General features: G+C 46.9%; 1 protein-coding gene across 4 annotated transcripts in view; it reads left to right on the top strand.

Moving 5' to 3' along the window:
* zfhx4 (zinc finger homeobox 4) overlaps positions 1 to 18,017 on the top strand; it is a 129,392-nt gene that overhangs the window by 61,461 nt on the left and 49,914 nt on the right. For all 4 annotated transcript variants that reach the window (XM_045702078.1, XM_045702079.1, XM_014157162.2 and 1 more), the window contains exon 6: positions 5,106 to 5,340. In XM_045702078.1, the coding sequence (XP_045558034.1) occupies positions 5,106 to 5,340 (235 nt within the window). The remainder of the gene's footprint in view (positions 1 to 5,105; positions 5,341 to 18,017) is intronic.

Below are 18,017 nucleotides of genomic sequence, written 5' to 3'. Positions count from 1 at the left end.
CTCTCTGTCTGTCTCTCTCCCTGTCTCTCTATCTATCTCTGTCTCTGTCTCCCTCTCTCCCCACCGCCTGCCTGACTGTCTCTGCCAGAGACGACCATTAAATGGAAAAGAGAAAACTACACTATTTTAGTTCTGGTCTTAAAGAAACGCACAGGAATTTGCTGATGGAGATTTAAATTAATATTTCTAAATGGATGAAGCGGATTCAGATTTGTTTCTTTTCAATGTAGAAACCGACTAACTACTCAAGACTGTTGAGTCCTTTTACGAGAAGCGAAGAGAATGGATGTGTTGTTATGATTATTATCCAAGCCGGGCGAAGGATAAAGGTATATTATTATGACTAGTGTTAAACTGAAAGTCTTGGCTCAAAAGGGAACTCAATTTATCTACCGTCTCGGAGAACTCTGAGAATGAGATTTATCATATCCTGCATATTTCTGCATGTACTCCTCAAGCACACACACACTGACACACACACGATAATGGTAGTCAGAAAGAGGTTGAATTAAGTGACAACAATATGAGAGGCTCTGTTGAAAGGAGTGTCACTCTGAAGCACCAGAGTTTGTTCATCTGGCCTAGTTATTATAAATAGTGTTGTCTGGGGTCGTCATGTACCACAGGACACCAGCTTGGGGTTAATTCCACTAATTCAATTCCAATTCAATTCCATCTTCCTGTAAATTCCATTTCATTCAATTCAAATTCCAGCTCTGTCTTTACATTGAGAGATAGTTACATTCTTGTAAATTCCAAAGTTAGGTCAATTCCAGCAATTCAATTCCCCATTCAATATGATCCCCAACAATTCCACAAATCTCAATTCAAATTCCCTCAGGCTTTCAGGCTAATCACAGTTCAGACAACTTAGCTATCTGGAAATATTGAAATATAAGCTGAAATGATTCAAATTTCATACAGCATTTACAAACACATGCTAGCACATGCACTCTACACACCAGTGGAGGCTGCTGAGGGGAGGACGGCTCATAATACTGGCTGGAATGGAGTCATTGGAACGGCATCAAACACATCAAAGACGTGGTTTCCATGTGGTTGATACCAGTCCATTGACTCCATTCCAGACATTTCTATGAGCCGTCCTCCCCTCAGCAGCCTCCACTGCTACACACATATACATTTTAATATTGTTATTTATCTGTATTATTGATTCTGTATTGTAGAGATGTTATGGTAGAGTAGTGTGTAATAATGTGTTGGTTATGTATTGTGTTATTGTATGTAATTGTGATTGGACCCCAGGAAGAGTAGCTGCTGCCTTGACAACAGCTAATGGGGATCCGGAATATTTACAAATACAAAACAAATGCTGCAGTAAATGTTTCATACTAAGTCCAGTAATTCCATTATCTGGGAAATGTACAAATATTACATTCCAATGACATTGCAAACATTCAATGTTTTTACAAATGTCAAAATGTTTGAAATTCGAATTGAATTCAACGTACATTTTTCACTTCATGAGTGAATTGAAGAATGAAATTGTAATTGACCCCAACCCTGCAGAACACAAGAACATGTTGTTGTTTTCATCATGGCTCACAACAAGATGTCTGCTGGGTTCTTTCTTTGTGTGTCTCCCTCTGTACTCTCTGAAAAGCAGGGGAAGAATTAGTATTTCTTGTGTATGGAGCTTGGTTGCAGAGGGACATAAAGAGGGACAAAAAGAGACAGAAAGACAGAAAGTAAGAAAGAAAGAAAGAAAGAAAGAAAGAAAGAAAGAAAGAAAGAAAGAAAGAAAGAAAGAAAGAAAGAAAGAAAGAAAGAAAGAGAGAGGTTAGTGTCTCGGTGTGGCCTTGCAGAGTGTTAGCTGAGCTCTCTGAGCGTGTCTGTCTACACAAGCAGAAAAGGAGGCCTCTCTTTCACAGAGAAACAAAGATAGCTGTAATTAATGACCGTGAGCGCTGGCCAGCACTCTGTGTGCGTGCATGCGGCTTTCTTCTGACAACTCCGACTTAATTAAAACTTAAGACCCCTGAAAGGGCCCCTGACTGCCACGGACATCCCACTGCCTCGTGAGAAAAACCTTGTACGTTTCTTTTTCTGAAAAAACAAAGACCACGAGAAAGAGAGAAGGGGGGGGTGATGTGCGTTAGATACGTGGCTAATCCTTAGTAGTCAGGTTTTTTTCTCTCTCTCTCTCTCTCTCTCTCTCTCTCTCTCTCTCTCTCTCTAACACACACCTGCAGCTTGACGGCATGTTCCCCTCTCTGTATTCTATCAGAGGATCAGTTAATCAAGCTTCTAGCCTGGCCTTTTGTTTCTGCCCATTGTTCATTAGGTGGCCAGCTATGGAGACACACTTGATACGCTTGGCTTCCCCGGATGTACGAGGCTGGGGGAGGGTTGATGGGGGGGTAGGAGAGTTGGTCAAAATTCAAGCTTGGAACTGACAGGACCTTCCCTGCTGTTCATAATAATGACTAGAGCTGGACACAAAGCAGCTCTGCCTCTACACACTCTTAGTATTATGACTTTTGTGTTCTTAGTTTTAGTATTATGTTTGAAGAGTAGATTTAGGAAGCTCAGCTAGGTACACACACACATGCACGCACACCCTCACACCCTCTCACACACACACTGTGAATCCTAACACTTCTGTTGTCCTGTGTCTGAGAAATAATAGGTTTTTCACATGAACTTGTGAAGACACCTTTTCAAAAACTAAATTTGGTTTCTCCTCTCCTCACTTTGTTTCTCTTCTCCTCATTTTGTCTCTCCTCTCCTCACTTTGACTCTCCTCTCCTCACTTTGTCTCTCCTCTCCTCATTTTGTCCCTCCTCTCCTCACTTTCTCTCCTCTCCTCATTTTGTCACTCCTCTCCCCACTTTGTCTTTCCTCTCCTCATTTTGTTCCTCCACTCCCCACTTTGTCTTTCCTCTCCTCATTTTGTTCCTCCACTCCTCACTTTGTCTCTCCTCTCCTCACATTGTATCTCCTCTCCTCACTTTGTCTCTCCTCTCCTCACTTTGTCTCTCCTCACTTTGTCTCTCCTCTCCTCACTTTGTCTCTCCTCACTTTGTCTCTCCTCTCCTCACTTTGTCTCTCCTCACTTTGTCTCTCCTCTCCACACTTTGTCTCTCATCTCCTCACTTTGTCTCTCCTCTCCACACTTTGTCTCTTCTCTCCTCACTTTGTCTCTCCTCTCCTCACTTTGTCTCTCTTCTCCTCATTTTGTCTCCCCTCTCCTCATTTTCTCTCTCCTCACTTTGTCTCTCCCCTCCTCACTTTGTCTCTCCTCTCCTCACTTTGTCTCTCCTCACTTTGTCTCTCCTCTCCTCACTTTGTCTCTCCTCACTTTGTCTCTCCTCTCCACACTTTGTCTCTCATCTCCTCACTTTGTCTCTCCTCTCCTCACTTTGTCTCTCCTCTCCTCACTTTGTCTCTCCTCTCCTCACTTTGTCTCTCCTCTCCTCACTTTGTCTCTCCACACTTTGTCTCTCCTCTCCTCACTTTGTCTCTCCACACTTTGTCTCTCCTCACTTTGTCTCTCCTCACTTTGTCTCTCCTCTCCTCATTTTGTCTCTCCTCTCCCCACTTTGTCTCTCCTCTCCTCATTTTGTTCCTCCACTCCTCACTTTGTCTCTCCTCTCCTCACATTGTCTCTCCTCTCCTCACTTTGTCTCTCTTCTCCTCATTTTGTCTCCCCTCTCCTCACTTTGTCTCTCCTCTCCTCATTTTCTCTCTCCTCACTTTGTCTCTCCCCTCCTCACTTTGTCTCTCCTCTCCTCACTTTGTCTCTCCTCACTTTGTCTCTCCTCTTCACACTTTGTCTCTCCTCTCCACACTTTGTCTCTCCTCTCCACACTTTGTCTCTCCTCTCCACACTTTGTCTCTCCTCTCCTCACTTTGTCTCTCCTCTCCTCACTTTGTCTCTCCTCTCCTCACTTTGTCTCTCTTCTCCTCATTTTGTCTCCCCTCTCCTCACTTTGTCTCTCCTCTCCTCATTTTCTCTCTCCTCACTTTGTCTCTCCCCTCCTCACTTTGTCTCTCCTCTCCTCACTTTGTCTCTCCTCACTTTGTCTCTCCTCTCCACACTTTGTCTCTCCTCTCCTCACTTTGACTCTCCTCTCCTCACTTTGTCTCTCCTCTCCTCACTTTGTCTCTCCTTTCCTCACTTTGTCTCTCCTCACTTTGTCTCTCCTCTCCACACTTTCTCCCTCCTCTCCTCACTTTGTCTCTCCTCTCCTCACTTTGTCTCTCCTCACTTTGTCTCTCCTCTCCACATTTTGTCTCTCCTCTGCTCATTTTGTCTCTCCTCTCCACACTTTGTCTCTCCTCTCCTCACTTTGTTTCTCCTCTCCTCACTTTGTCTCTCCTCTCCTCACTTTGTCTCTCCTCTCCTCACTTTGTTTCTCCTCTCCTCACTTTGTCTCTCCTCTCCTCACTTTCTCTCCTCTCCTCACTTTCTCTCCTCTCCTCACTTTGTTTCTCCTCTCCTCACTTTGTCTCTCCTCTCCTCACTTTCTCTCCTCTCCTCACTTTGTCTCTCCTCTTCTCACTTTGTCTCTCCTCTCCACACTTTGTCTCTCCTCTCCTCACTTTGTTTCTCCTCTCCTCACTTTGTCTCTCCTCTCCTCACTTTTGTCTCTCAATTCCTCACTTTGTCTCTCCTCTCCTCACTTTGTCTCTCCTCTCCTCACATTTTCTCTCCTCTCCTCACATTGTCTCTCCTCTCCTCACTTTGTCACACCTCTCCTGACTTTTGTCTCTCCTCTCCTCACTTTGTCTCTCCTCTCGTCACTTGAGTCTCTCCTCTCCTCATTTTGTTCCTCTTCTCCTTCTTGTCAGTACCATCGGGTTTTTCTTCCATCCGTTTATTACCATCCTTTCATTCTTCTAAGCACACTGAATTTGTTTTCCTGTCCGCTCAGAAATATCCTTTGTTGATTTCTCTTTCCTACATTTTAAACATTGTCGCTACTGTTTTTGTCCCACTAGATAATAGTGAGTCCCAGATTAGTGTGCTTCAGGTATAGACAGGTTTGCTGTCTGCACCTTTGTCCTTGACCATCAATCAAAAAGCAATTTCTCATACAAATGTTAACAATCTCTCTACACTCTCCTCCTCTCTCCTACAGCACTTGCAGAAGCAGGAGAGTACATGCGGCGGTGAGCAGTGTGTGTACTACTGTGCCCTGTGTGACTACTCCACCAAGGCCTGTCTGAACCTAGTGCAGCACGCTCGCTCCCCGCGCCACCAGCAGAACGAGGGTCTGAGGAAGCTACAGCTCCACCAGCAGGGACTGGGAGGAGAGGAGGACGGCCTGAATCTACACCAACTCTACCACGTCAAAGACTGCCCTCAACAACAAGGTAATGGTTTAGTCGTTTTTACATGGCTTTTTTTGGATTTGATTTGAAACATGGGACGTGGACCCACAGCATACTAGTCTAAGTCCTTGTTTCCCCCATTCTTTAACCACACCCATTCTTCCTGCTACCACAACCAAACCGTCTTTTCCTCCATCCCGCCCTCTCCATCTCTCCCAAAACCCTTTACCACCACATTCATCTACCCCTCCATCCATCCCTCCATCCATCCATCCATCCATCCATCCATCCCCCTCCCTACCTACCTTCATCCATCCATCCAGCCCCCTCCCCCTCCCTCCATCATCAAATAAAATCAAATGTTATTTGTCACATGCTTCGTAAACAACGAAATGCTTACTTCCCAAAAATGCAGAGAGAAAAAAAGAGAAATAATATAAAAATAATAACACGAGGAATAAATACACAATGAGTAATGATAACATGGCTATATACACGGGGTACCAGTACCGAGTCCATGTGCAGGGGTATGAGGTAATGCAGGTAGATATATACATATATGTAGAGATAAAGTGACCAGGCAACAGGATAGATAATAGATAGTAGCAGCAGTGTAAGTGATGAGTCAAAAGCGTTAGCGCAAAATGGGTCAGTGCAGATAATCCACGTAGCTACTGGATTAACAATTTAACTACCTATTTAGCATCAATCCCTCCCTCTCTCCATCCCACCCTCCTTCCCTCCATTCCTCCCTCCCTCCCTTCTTCACTCCCTCCATCCCTCCCTCCTTTCTTCTCTCCATCCTTCCCTCCCTCTCTCCAACCCGCGCTCCCTCTCTCCATCCCTCTCACCCTCCGTACTCAGATCACGTCTTTTGAGTCAGGCAGTGCAGTCCACCTAATCTCCCCAAAATGAGCACGCTGTTCCCATTATGGTGCTACGCTTATATCACCAACATACACACACACACACACACACACACACACACACACACACACACACACACACACACACACACACACACACACACACACACACACCTCTGCCGTCCCCTGTGCGGGGACATCCCAGGCATCCCAGACTTATGAAACTCTGCCTTTGGGAGGATCACACACACACACACACACACACACACACACACACACACACACACACACACACACACACACACACACACACACACACACACACACACACACACACACACACACACACACACACACACGTCTTTCCCTGGAGTGAGCCTTCATTTCCTTTCTCATGACCAAAGCAATTTGGCTTTCATTTAAAAGCCCAGGGTCTGCCAGCCACTAATAAGTGTAGCAGAACTGTAAAACATTCTGAGAGACAAAAAAAGATGAATGGTTTTCTTTGAGTCGGGGGGTTACGGTGTAGGGGGGGGGGGCTGTAATTTAAACCAGAAGACACAGTCATAGTCTATTATATAATCATTCCTATGCTAATCCGGCACAATGAAATGAGTGCTTAACTTGTTTTTGCTTTGCTTGACCTGTCGGGAGGGACGGCTAACACGTTTTGAATGGCATTCCAGTGTACTTTTAGTGTGTGTGTGTGTGTGTGTGTTAGACATTAATCTGTGCTCCCCAAAGTGTCCTGTTTATATATGGACCCGCAAACCAGATGTGTCCAGTACTGAGAACCACATGTGATAGCATCTCTCTCTCTCTCCACACACACACACACACACACACACACACACACACACACACACACACACACACACAGACACACACACACACACACACACACACACACACACACACACACACACACACACACACACACACACACACACACACACACACACACACACACACACACATAGCCTTGACCGTATGGAGAAAAGAAGAGAGAGCTGCCATATTGAGAGAGAAGTAGGCCGTCTATACGTTTGGTTTCAATTAGAAGTGGATCACAGGTGATTCAGAGAGGTTTGGGATTTGGGTCCACAAGACAAGCCAGGATAGATAAATCATTACTGTGCTTTTTAACACACCCCCACCCCTATTCTCCCTAAAGGTTTATTCTGTCTCACACACACTCACACACACACACACACACTCACACACACTGACACACACACTCACACACACACACACACACACACACACACACTCACATACACTCACACACACACACACACACACACACACACACACACACACACACACACACACACACACACACACACACACACACACACACTCACTCACTCACTCACTCACTCACTCACTCACTCACTCACATACACTTACACACACACACTCACACACACACACTCACACACACACACACACACACACACACACACACACACACACACACTCACACACACACACACACACACACACACACACACACACACACACACACACACACACACACACACACACACACACACACACACTCACTCACTCACTCACTCACTCACTCACTCACTCACTCACTCACATACACTTACACACACACACTCACACACACACACTCACACACACACACACACACACACACACACACACACACACACACACACTCACACACACACACACACACACACACACACACACACACACACACTCACTCACTCACTCACTCACTCACTCACTCACTCACTCACTCACTCACTCACATACACTCACACACACTCACACACACACACTCACACACACACACACACACTCACTCACACACACTCCGTTTTTTTCTCCATTCGCTCTCTGCTCCTGTCCATTTAGGTCAACCTCCACAACGCAAATATTTCTTTCAAATGTTCCACTGTTAAACAATTGTTATTTTTATTTTTTATTTTTTTTTGTGGGGGGGGGGCGGTTATATACCCCCAGTTGTATGCCACATAGTGCATTTCCACTAAGGAGGAAGTGTAGGGTTTGATTTGACGCTGCTGGGCACGTTCTTGGATGCCCGGCTTTTTCCCATACTGCATCATTTTTTGGGGAACACCAGTATTATTTCACCAAGCCCCTAGTAAAACATATTTACCTGTTTCCTTTTACAGTATAAAAGAGACAGTTGGAGAGAAGTGTGGATATTCATTTCAGGCCTTTCAGAATATCTGAACTTTCTTTGCAGTGGACCAGATTTGATTGTATAATTGCCTATAGGGACAAGACTGAGTTCATGTGTATGTGTGTGTTTAGCATTTGTTTTCTGCTGCTGTATAACTCCTGTCCTGTACGGTTTCTATTGGTTAGCTACTGGTTGGTATGAACCTGAGAGGTGTCTTTCTGTTAAACCAGAACTCTGGCACACTGGGAATAACAGCTTGCTAATGCTCAGGACTATACCTGTGAGTGAATTTCATGAAATCGGTTTGATGCTGGTTTTGTTGTCTAATTATTAGGAGTTGTTCTATCTGTATGTGGGGCTAGGGAAGGTGGACTAGAGTCACTGTAGTCGAGAAAATAGTACTTATCTCACTCTCTCTCCCACCCCTTTCCCTGTGACTTCTCAGTAAGTCAGCAGTGTAGTAATCAAAATGTCTCGCTTCGTGTGGGTGTGTCTGAGAATCTCTCACTGCCAGTTTTCCCTAGGTGATGGTAACTCCCCATGTCATTCCCCACTTTGTCTCATCATTTACTCTAGGTAAACACCATAGAGCTAAGTGTGTGTGCGTGTTTGTGAGCGTGTGAGTGAGCGTGTGAGTGTGATGTGGTTAAACATGAGTTTTAAGTGGAGTTCCCCCATTTGTAAATCAATGTAATCTAAGAACCGGCCAACACAGCTTTTTACACACACTTGAGCTTGTTAAAATGGTTTCCCCATAAAAATGTGAAACAAAAACACTCACCGCCCATGTTTTGTACCCATGTGTGTGCGCGACAGAGTGTGTGTGTGTACGTCCTTCATGTGTGTTTATGTGTTTATGAATCCTCCTGCTCTATGGAGAATCAGCAGAGTTGAAGGAAATTGACTTGATAGAGAATGCCAGTTTAGATCCCAGACAGGGAGAATGAATTCCTCCACAACATGGCACAGAGAGTTCAGCCATTTTGTTGTCTGGCTTTGAACTTCGGCCAAAAGTTGTTAGTCCAAATTAGATGATTGTTTTCCCCCCGTGTTTGTATAACAGAGTTAGATGGTGAATAGAGCTGCTATGAGAACATTAACATAGATGCACATACATGCAGTACAAATGGACTGGTTCTCAGTCACGTTTTTCCATCATCCTCCGTTTTAAGATGAAACTAATGGCTTATAGATAATGTTTGTGTTGGAAACAGTGACAGACACACTGTTATGTTATTGAAGGAAAGAAACATAAAATGTAGTGTTAAATGATAAGAGACGAAGAATCTGAAGCGAAAAGGTTTGAATGTGCAGTAGTTGCTACTGAGAGTGTATCTGTGTGTAGTGCTGCTCCATTAGACTGTTTATCTCCCTATAGACCAGCCCTATAGACCAGCCCTATGAACCAGCCCTATGAACCAGCCCTATGAACCAGCCCTATAGACCAGCCCTATAGACCAGCCCTATGGACCAGCCCTATGAACCAGCCCTAAGGACTTGCCCTATGAACCAGCCCTATGAACCAGCCCTATAAACCAGCCCTATGAACCAGCCCTATGAACCAGCCCTATAAACCAGCACTATGAACCAGCACTATGAACCAGCACTATGAACCAGCACTATGAACCAGCACTATGAACCAGCCCTATGAACCAGCCCTATAAACCAGCCCTATAAACCAGCCCTATGAACCAGCCCTATGAACCAGCCCTATAAACCAGCCCTATGAACCAGCCCTATGAACCAGCCCTATAAACCAGCACTATGAACCAGCACTATGAACCAGCCCTATGAACCAGCCCTATGAACCAGCCCTATGAACCAGCCCTATGAACCAGCCCTATAAACCAGCACTATGAACCAGCACTATGAACCAGCCCTATGAACCAGCCCTATAAACCAGCACTATGAACCAGCACTATGAACCAGCACTATGAACCAGCCCTATAAACTAGCACTATGAACCAGCCCTATGAACCAGCCCTATAAACCAGCCCTATGAACCAGCACTATGAACCAGCACTATGAACCAGCACTATGAACCAGCCCTATGAACCAGCCCTATGAACCAGCACTATGAACCAGCACTATGAACCAGCCCTATAAACCAGCACTATGAACCAGCCCTATGAACCAGCCCTATAAACCAGCCCTATGAACCAGCACTATGAACCAGCCCTATAAACCAGCACTATGAACCAGCCCTATAAACCAGCACTATGAACCAGCACTATGAACCAGCCCTATAAACCAGCCCTATGAACCAGCCCTATGAACCAGCCCTATAAACCAGCACTATGAACCAACACTATGAACCAGCCCTATAAACCAGCCCTATGAACCAGCCCTATAAACCAGCCCTATGAACCAGCCCTATGAACCAGCCCTATGAACCAGCCCTATGAACCAGCCCTATGAACCAGCCCTATGAACCCGCCCTATAAACCAGCACTATGAACCAGCACTATGAACCAGCCCTATAAACCAGCCCTATGAACCAGCCCTATGAACCAGCCCTATGAACCAGCCCTATAAACCAACACTATGAACCAGCACTATGAACCAGCCCTATGAACCAGCCCTATGAACCAGCACTATGAACCAGCACTATGAACCAGCCCTATGAACCAGCCCTATAAACCAGCCCTATGAACCAGCCCTATGAACCAGCACTATGAACCAGCCCTATAAACCAGCACTATGAACCAGCACTATGAACCAGCCCTATGAACCAGCCCTATGAACCAGCCCTATGGACCAGCCCTATGGACCAGCCCTTTGGACCAGCCCTTTGGACCAGCCCTATGAACCAGCCCTATGAACCAGCCCTATGAACCAGCCCTATGAACCAGCCCTATGAACCAGCCCTATGAACCAGCCCTATGGACCAGCCCTATGAACCAGCCCTATGAACCAGCCCTATGAACCAGCCCTATGGACCAGCCCTATAGACCAGCCCTATGGACCAGCCCTATGAACCAGCCCTATGAACCAGCCCTATAGACCAGCCCTATAGACCAGCCCTATGAACCAGCCCTATGGATCAGCTCTATGAATCAGCCCTATGAACCAGCGCTATGAACCAGCCCTATGAACCAGCCTATGAACCAGCCCTATGAACCAGCCCTATAAACCAGCTCTATGAATCAGCCCTATGAACCAGCGCTATGAACCAGCCCTATGAACCAGCCCTATGAACCAGCCTATGAACCAGCCCTATGAACCAGCCCTATGAACCAGCCTATGAACCAGCCCAAGCAGAAGGAAACAACCGTTCTCCCTCATCAGACCAAGCAGAACGAAACAACCGTTCTTCTTCCATCAGACCAAGCAGAACGAAACAACTGTTCTCCATCCATCAGACCAAGCAGAACGAAACAACTGTTCTCCATCCATCAGACCAAGCAGAACGAAACAACCGTTCTCCATCCATCAGGCCAAGCAGAAAGAAACAACCGTTCTCCATCCATCAGACCAAGCGGTACAAAACAACTGTTCTCCGTCCATTAGACCAAGCAGAAAGAAAAGACCGTTCTCCAACAATCACACAAAACAGAAAGAAACAACCGTTCTCCATCCATCAAACCAAGCAGAAAGAAACAACCGTTCTCCTTCCATCAGACCAAGCAGAAAGAAACAACCGTTCTCCATCCATCAGACCAAGCAGAAAGAAACAACCGTTCTCCATCCATCAGACCAAGCAGAAAGAAACAACCGTTCTCCAACCATCAGACCAAGCAGAGAGAAACAACTGTTCTCCATCCATCAGACCAAGCAGAAAGAAACAACCGTTCTCCAACCATCAAACCAAGCAGAAAGAAACAACCGTTCTCCATCCATCAGACCAAGCAGAAAGAAACAACCGTTCTCCATCCATCAGACCAAGCAGAAAGAAACAACCGTTCTCCATCCATCAGACCAAGCAGAGAGAAACAACTGTTCTCCATCCATCAGACCAAGCGGTACAAAACAACTGTTCTCCGTCCATTAGACCAAGCAGAAAGAAAAGACCGTTCTCCAACAATCACACAAAACAGAAAGAAACAACCGTTCTCCATCCATCAAACCAAGCAGAAAGAAACAACCGTTCTCCTTCCATCAGACCAAGCAGAAAGAAACAACCGTTCTCCATCCATCAGACCAAGCAGAAAGAAACAACCGTTCTCCATCCATCAGACCAAGCAGAAAGAAACAACCGTTCTCCAACCATCAGACCAAGCAGAGAGAAACAACTGTTCTCCATCCATCAGACCAAGCAGAAAGAAACAACCGTTCTCCAACCATCAAACCAAGCAGAAAGAAACAACCGTTCTCCATCCATCAGACCAAGCAGAAAGAAACAACCGTTCTCCATCCATCAGACCAAGCAGAAAGAAACAACCGTTCTCCATCCATCAGACCAAGCAGAAAGAAACAACCGTTCTCCATCCATCAGACCAAGCAGAAAGAAACAACCGTTCTCCTTCCATCAGACCAAGCAGAAAGAAACAACCGTTCTCCATCCATCAGACCAAGCAGAGAGAGAAACAACCGTTCTCCATCCATCAGACCAAGCAGAGAGAAACAACCGTTCTGCATCCATCAGACCAAGCAGAAAGAAACAACCGTTCTCCATCCATCAGACCAAGCAGAAAGAAACAACCGTTCTCCATCCATCAGACCAAGCAGAAAGAAACAACCGTTCTCCAACCATCAGACCAAGCAGAAAGAAACAACCGTTCTCCATCCATCAGACCAAGCAGAGAGAGAAACAACCGTTCTCCATCCATCAGACCAAGCAGAAAGAAACAACCGTTCTCCAACCATCAGACCAAGCAGAGAGAGAAACAACCGTTCTCCATCCATCAGACCAAGCGGAAAGTAACAACTGTTCTCCAACCATCAGACACTTTTTATCTTCCTTCCGTCTCTCCCAAAAACAAAAGATGGGATCTTATGGAGGTAATTATTTCTGATCTGTCTGTCATCCTTCCTCCCTCCCTCAGTCCCCCTTCTCCTCTCCTCCCCCTGTACATTAAAGTGGGGGAGAAGGCCGCCTTTGTTTGAGTCCCCCCTTTAAACAAAAGACCCCACTGACTCAGGGGGCTGAACAACACTTTAAATGCTTCTCTCTCTGTGTGCGTGTGTGTGTGTGTGCGTGTGTGTGTGCGTGTGTGTGTCTCTTTTGTTTTGTTTTCTGAGTGATAAGGCTCCGGGAGGTTTGTCGTCTTGTTCAGATTAGTGTAGCCTTGCTAACCATTTACATATAGCAGCTGTAGGCCAGGCAGTGTGTGTGTATTTGTGCGTTTGTGCATGAGTGTGTGCATATGTATATAGTTTATTGCCTTATTGTAGCTAAACAAAACATGCAGCCTCAGTTTATGCAGTTGTTTGACTAAACTCTGAGCATAATCATCATTATGTTTTTACTATGGCTAGCTCTTTCTCCTCTCCTCCTCCCTCCTCTTTCTCCTCTCCTCCCTCCTCTTTCTCCTCTCCTCCCTCCTCCTCTCCTCCCTGCATTGCGATGTGATGACACTGAGACTACTTTAAGCCATTAGGGTTTACTCTCTTTTTATCTCCTATTCTCCCTCCCTCCTTTTTCTGGAGCGATGGGGCGGTTTAGCAATTATAGCGGTTACTTTTCAGGATCATTCTCTCCCTCTCCCGCTCCCGCTCTCTCTTTCTCTATCTCCCTCTCTCGTTCTCGCTCTCTTTCTCTCTCTCTATCCATCTATCTCTCTCTTTTTCTCTCTCGCCTTTCTTTCTCTTCCTCTCCCTGTCTCTCTATTTCCAGGGTTTGTCTCAGTAATTTGCGGCCATTACAGAACCATCTATGGTGGGGTAGTGGAGTGCGAGCGATGCAATACACACCCAAATATACCCTGTTCACTCAGCTAGCCACGGGGGCTACGCTAATGCAGCTGCAGCCATTTTCTTTTCATTCCCCAGACAAAGTCATAGACACTGCCTTGCTAGGGGCTCTAGGGACACACAGAGGGTTGTAGTCTATGAACTCCATAGAGGAAAGTATAGAACCAGTGTGTATTCCCAGTCAGGAAAGCCCCTTTAGGATAAATATGAATGATGTACTCCCGACAGAGTGAAATGTCTTTCCAAAGGAAAGTCCCCACGATGAGATCGACATGACCACTCTCCAGGGGGATTTGATAGGCCTTATAGCTTTTATTAAATGGAGACAATACCCCTCTATTTTAAATCATTTGTCAAATCAAAATAAGATACTTTCACTTGGGTATTATTATATTTTCGGCAAGTAGCAATTTACCCAAATTTCTCCAAACCATATTCTGGATGGCGGGCGAGCGAAAAGATGTAGTCATTTTTGAATAATTCCATCCAAGTGAATTATAATTACTTTGCGGTCTGTGTGTCTGTGTGTGTGTGTCTGTGTGTGTGTGTGTGTGTGTGTGTGTGTGTGTGTGTGTGTGTGTGTGTGTCTGTGTGTGTGTGTGTGTGTGTGTGTGTGTGTGTGTGTGTGTGTGTGTGTGTGTGTGTGTGTGTGTGTGTGTCTTGTGTTCTTGTTGTGTGTGTGTGTGTGTGTGTGTGTGTGTGTGTGTGTGTGTGTGTGTGTGTGTGTGTGTGTGTGTGTGTGTGTGTGTCTGTCTGTCTGTCTGTCTGTCTGTCTGTCTGTCTGTCTGTCTGTCTGTCTGTCTGTCTGTGTGTGTGTAGCCCAAAAAACGCAGTTCTGACTTTTACTTATGAAAAGGGCCATTTGACCAGAAACTATTTTTGAATTGGTGCGTTGGGGCGGTATGGGCCTGGATGATTGTTGTTCTTTGGTGAAGGGTAATACCAGAGCTAAATTGTTCCCTGATGTTCCAGTCAGAGGTTTTGTTCCTGCTGACATTTATAATTACCTCCTGATTATCCAACATTAGCATACCTGACCATGCCTCCTGATTATCCAACATTAGCATACCTGACCATGCCTCCTGATTATCCAACATTAGCATACCTGACCATGCCTCCTGATTATCCAACATTAGCATACCTGACCATGCCTCCTGATTATCCAACATTAGCATACCTGACCATGCCTCCTGATTATCCAACATTAGCATACCTGACCATGCCTCCTGATTATCCAACATTAGCATACCTGACCATGCCTCCTGATTATCCAACATTAGCATACCTGACCATGCCTCCTGATTATCCAACATTAGCATACCTGACCATGCCTCCTGATTATCCAACATTAGCATACCTGACCATGCCTCCTGATTATCCAACATTAGCATACCTGACCATAACACGTTAGACTTATTTACAATACAAAAGTCCTGTGCCCGCTGTGTGTGTGTGTGTGCGCATGCCTGCGTGTGTGTAGGCTACTAGCGTTTGTGTTTGTGTTTGCGTACTAAAAACATCACAAAAAAAATGACTTAACCCATTTCAAAGAGGACGAAGGGCATTCACTGAGCTTTGCGATTTAATGACAGTTTAAACGATGAAATCACAAAGTGAGTTTGGTACACAATACAACAATCTCTGTCAGTGAGCATGAAGATGATAAACAACACACTGATTTGAGGTCAAGATAGGACAACGGTTACCTAGCAATACACACACTGGTCCAAAGTATTCCGAGTTTGTGTGTATCACCATGGACTCAGACTAACACACACACACACACACACACACACACACACACACACACACAAAGATGTCCCTGGCCTACACACATCTCTCTCTCTCTCTCCTATCTCTCATTTCCTTGCTTTTCTTTCCCACTCCCTCCCACATTCTCTCCTGTCTTTCATCTCTCTGCCCTCTCCTTCTGTCTCTCTGTTGAGCCCAGTGTAGGCCGGCATGGACCTTCCTGGTGTGTTCCTCATCTACCTGTTGGTTCCTGTCCATTGTCAGTGTGAATAGAAGGAAGTGTTTCATAAGGTGTTGTGTGTTTGTTTCATAAGAGAGAATCTCAGTTTACAGGTCAGGAAAAGGCTGTTTTACATAAAGAGAAGATTCTCTGTCTTACTTTTTTAACACCGGTGTCTCTCCCTCCCCTCCTCTCTGTTGTCTCTCCCTCCCCTCCTCCCCTCCTCTCTGTTGTCTCTCCCTCCCCTCCTCCCCTCCTCTCTGTTGTCTCTTCCGCCCCTCCTCCCCTCCTCTCTGTTGTCTCTCCCTCCCCTCCTCTCTGTTGTCTCTCCCTCCCCTCCTCCCCTCCTCTCTGTTGTCTCTCCCTCCCCTCCTCTCTGTTGTCTCTCCCTCCCCTCCTCACCTCCTCTCTGTTGTCTCTCCCTCCCCTCCTCCCCTCCTCTCTGTTGTCTCTCCCTCCCCTCCTCCCCACCTCTCTGTTGTCTCTCCCTCCCCCTCCTCTCTGTTGTCTCTCCCTCCCCTCCTCCCCTCCTCTCTGTTGTCTCTCCCTCCCCTCCTCTCTGTTGTCTCCTCCTCCCCTCCTCTCTGTTGTCTCTCCCTCCCCTCCTCCCCTCCTCTCTGTTGTCTCTCCCTCCCCTCCTCCCCTCCTCTCTGTTGTCTCTCCCTCCCCTCCTCTATGTTGTCTCTCCCTCCCCTCCTCCCCTCCTCTCTGTTGTCTCTCCCTCCCCTCCTCTATGTTGTCTCTCCCTCCCCTCCTCTCTGTTGTCTCTTCCTCCCCTCCTCTCTGTTGTCTCTCCCTCCCCTCCTCCCCTCCTCTCTGTTGTCTCTTCCTCCCCTCCTCTCTGTTGTCTCTCCCTCCCCTCCTCCCCTCCTCTCTGTTGTCTCTCCCTCCCTTCCTCCCCTCCTCTCTGTTGTCTCTCCCTCCCCTCCTCTCTGTTGTCTCTCCCTCCCCTCCTCTCTGTTGTCTCTCCCTCCCCTCCTCCCCTCCTCTCTGTTGTCTCTTCCTCCCCTCCTCTCTGTTGTCTCTCCCTCCCCTCCTCTCTGTTGTCTCTCCCTCCCCTCCTCTCTGTTGTCTCTCCCTCCCCTCCTCCCCTCCTCTCTGTTGTCTCTCCCTCCCCTCCTCTCTGTTGTCTCTTCCTCCCCCTCCTCTCTGTTGTCTCTCCCTCCCCTCCTCCCCTTCTCTCTGTTGTCTCTTCCTCCCCTCCTCTCTGTTGTCTCTCCCTCCCTTCCTCCCCTCCTCTCTGTTGTCTCTCCCTCCCCTCCTCTCTGTTGTCTCTCCCTCCCCTCCTCCCCTCCTCTCTGTTGTCTCTCCCTCCCCTCCTCTCTGTTGTCTCTCCCTCCCCTCCTCCCCTCCTCTCTGTTGTCTCTCCCTCCCCTCCTCTCCTCCTCTCTGTTGTCTCTCCCTCCCCTCCTCTCTGTTGTCTCTTCCTCCCCACCTCTCTGTTGTCTCTCCCTCCCCTCCTCCCCTCCTCTCTGTTGTCTCTCCCTCCCCTCCTCCCCTCCTCTCTGTTGTCTCTCCCTCCCCTCCTCTCCTCCTCTCTGTTGTCTCTCCCTCCCCTCCTCCTCCTCCTCTCTGTTGTCTCTCCCTCCCCTCCTCCCCCTCCTCTCTGTTGTCTCTTCCTCCCCTCCTCTCTGTTGTCTCTCCCTCCCCTCCTCCCCTCCTCTCTGTTGTCTCTCCCTCCCCTCCTCTCCTCCTCTCTGTTGTCTCTCCCTCCCCTCCTCTCTGTTGTCTCCTCCTCCCCTCCTCTCTGTTGTCTCTCCCTCCCCTCCTCTCTGTTGTCTCTCCCTCCCCTCCTCCCCTCCTCTCTGTTGTCTCTCCCTCCCCTCCTCCCCTCCTCTCTGTTGTC

The sequence above is a fragment of the Salmo salar genome, chromosome ssa19 (assembly GCF_905237065.1).
Source record: "Salmo salar chromosome ssa19, Ssal_v3.1, whole genome shotgun sequence".
Classification (NCBI taxonomy): Eukaryota; Metazoa; Chordata; class Actinopteri; order Salmoniformes; family Salmonidae; genus Salmo; species Salmo salar.
Note: the sequence above shows the minus strand (reverse complement) of the source record. Positions and strands in the feature narration are given on the sequence as shown.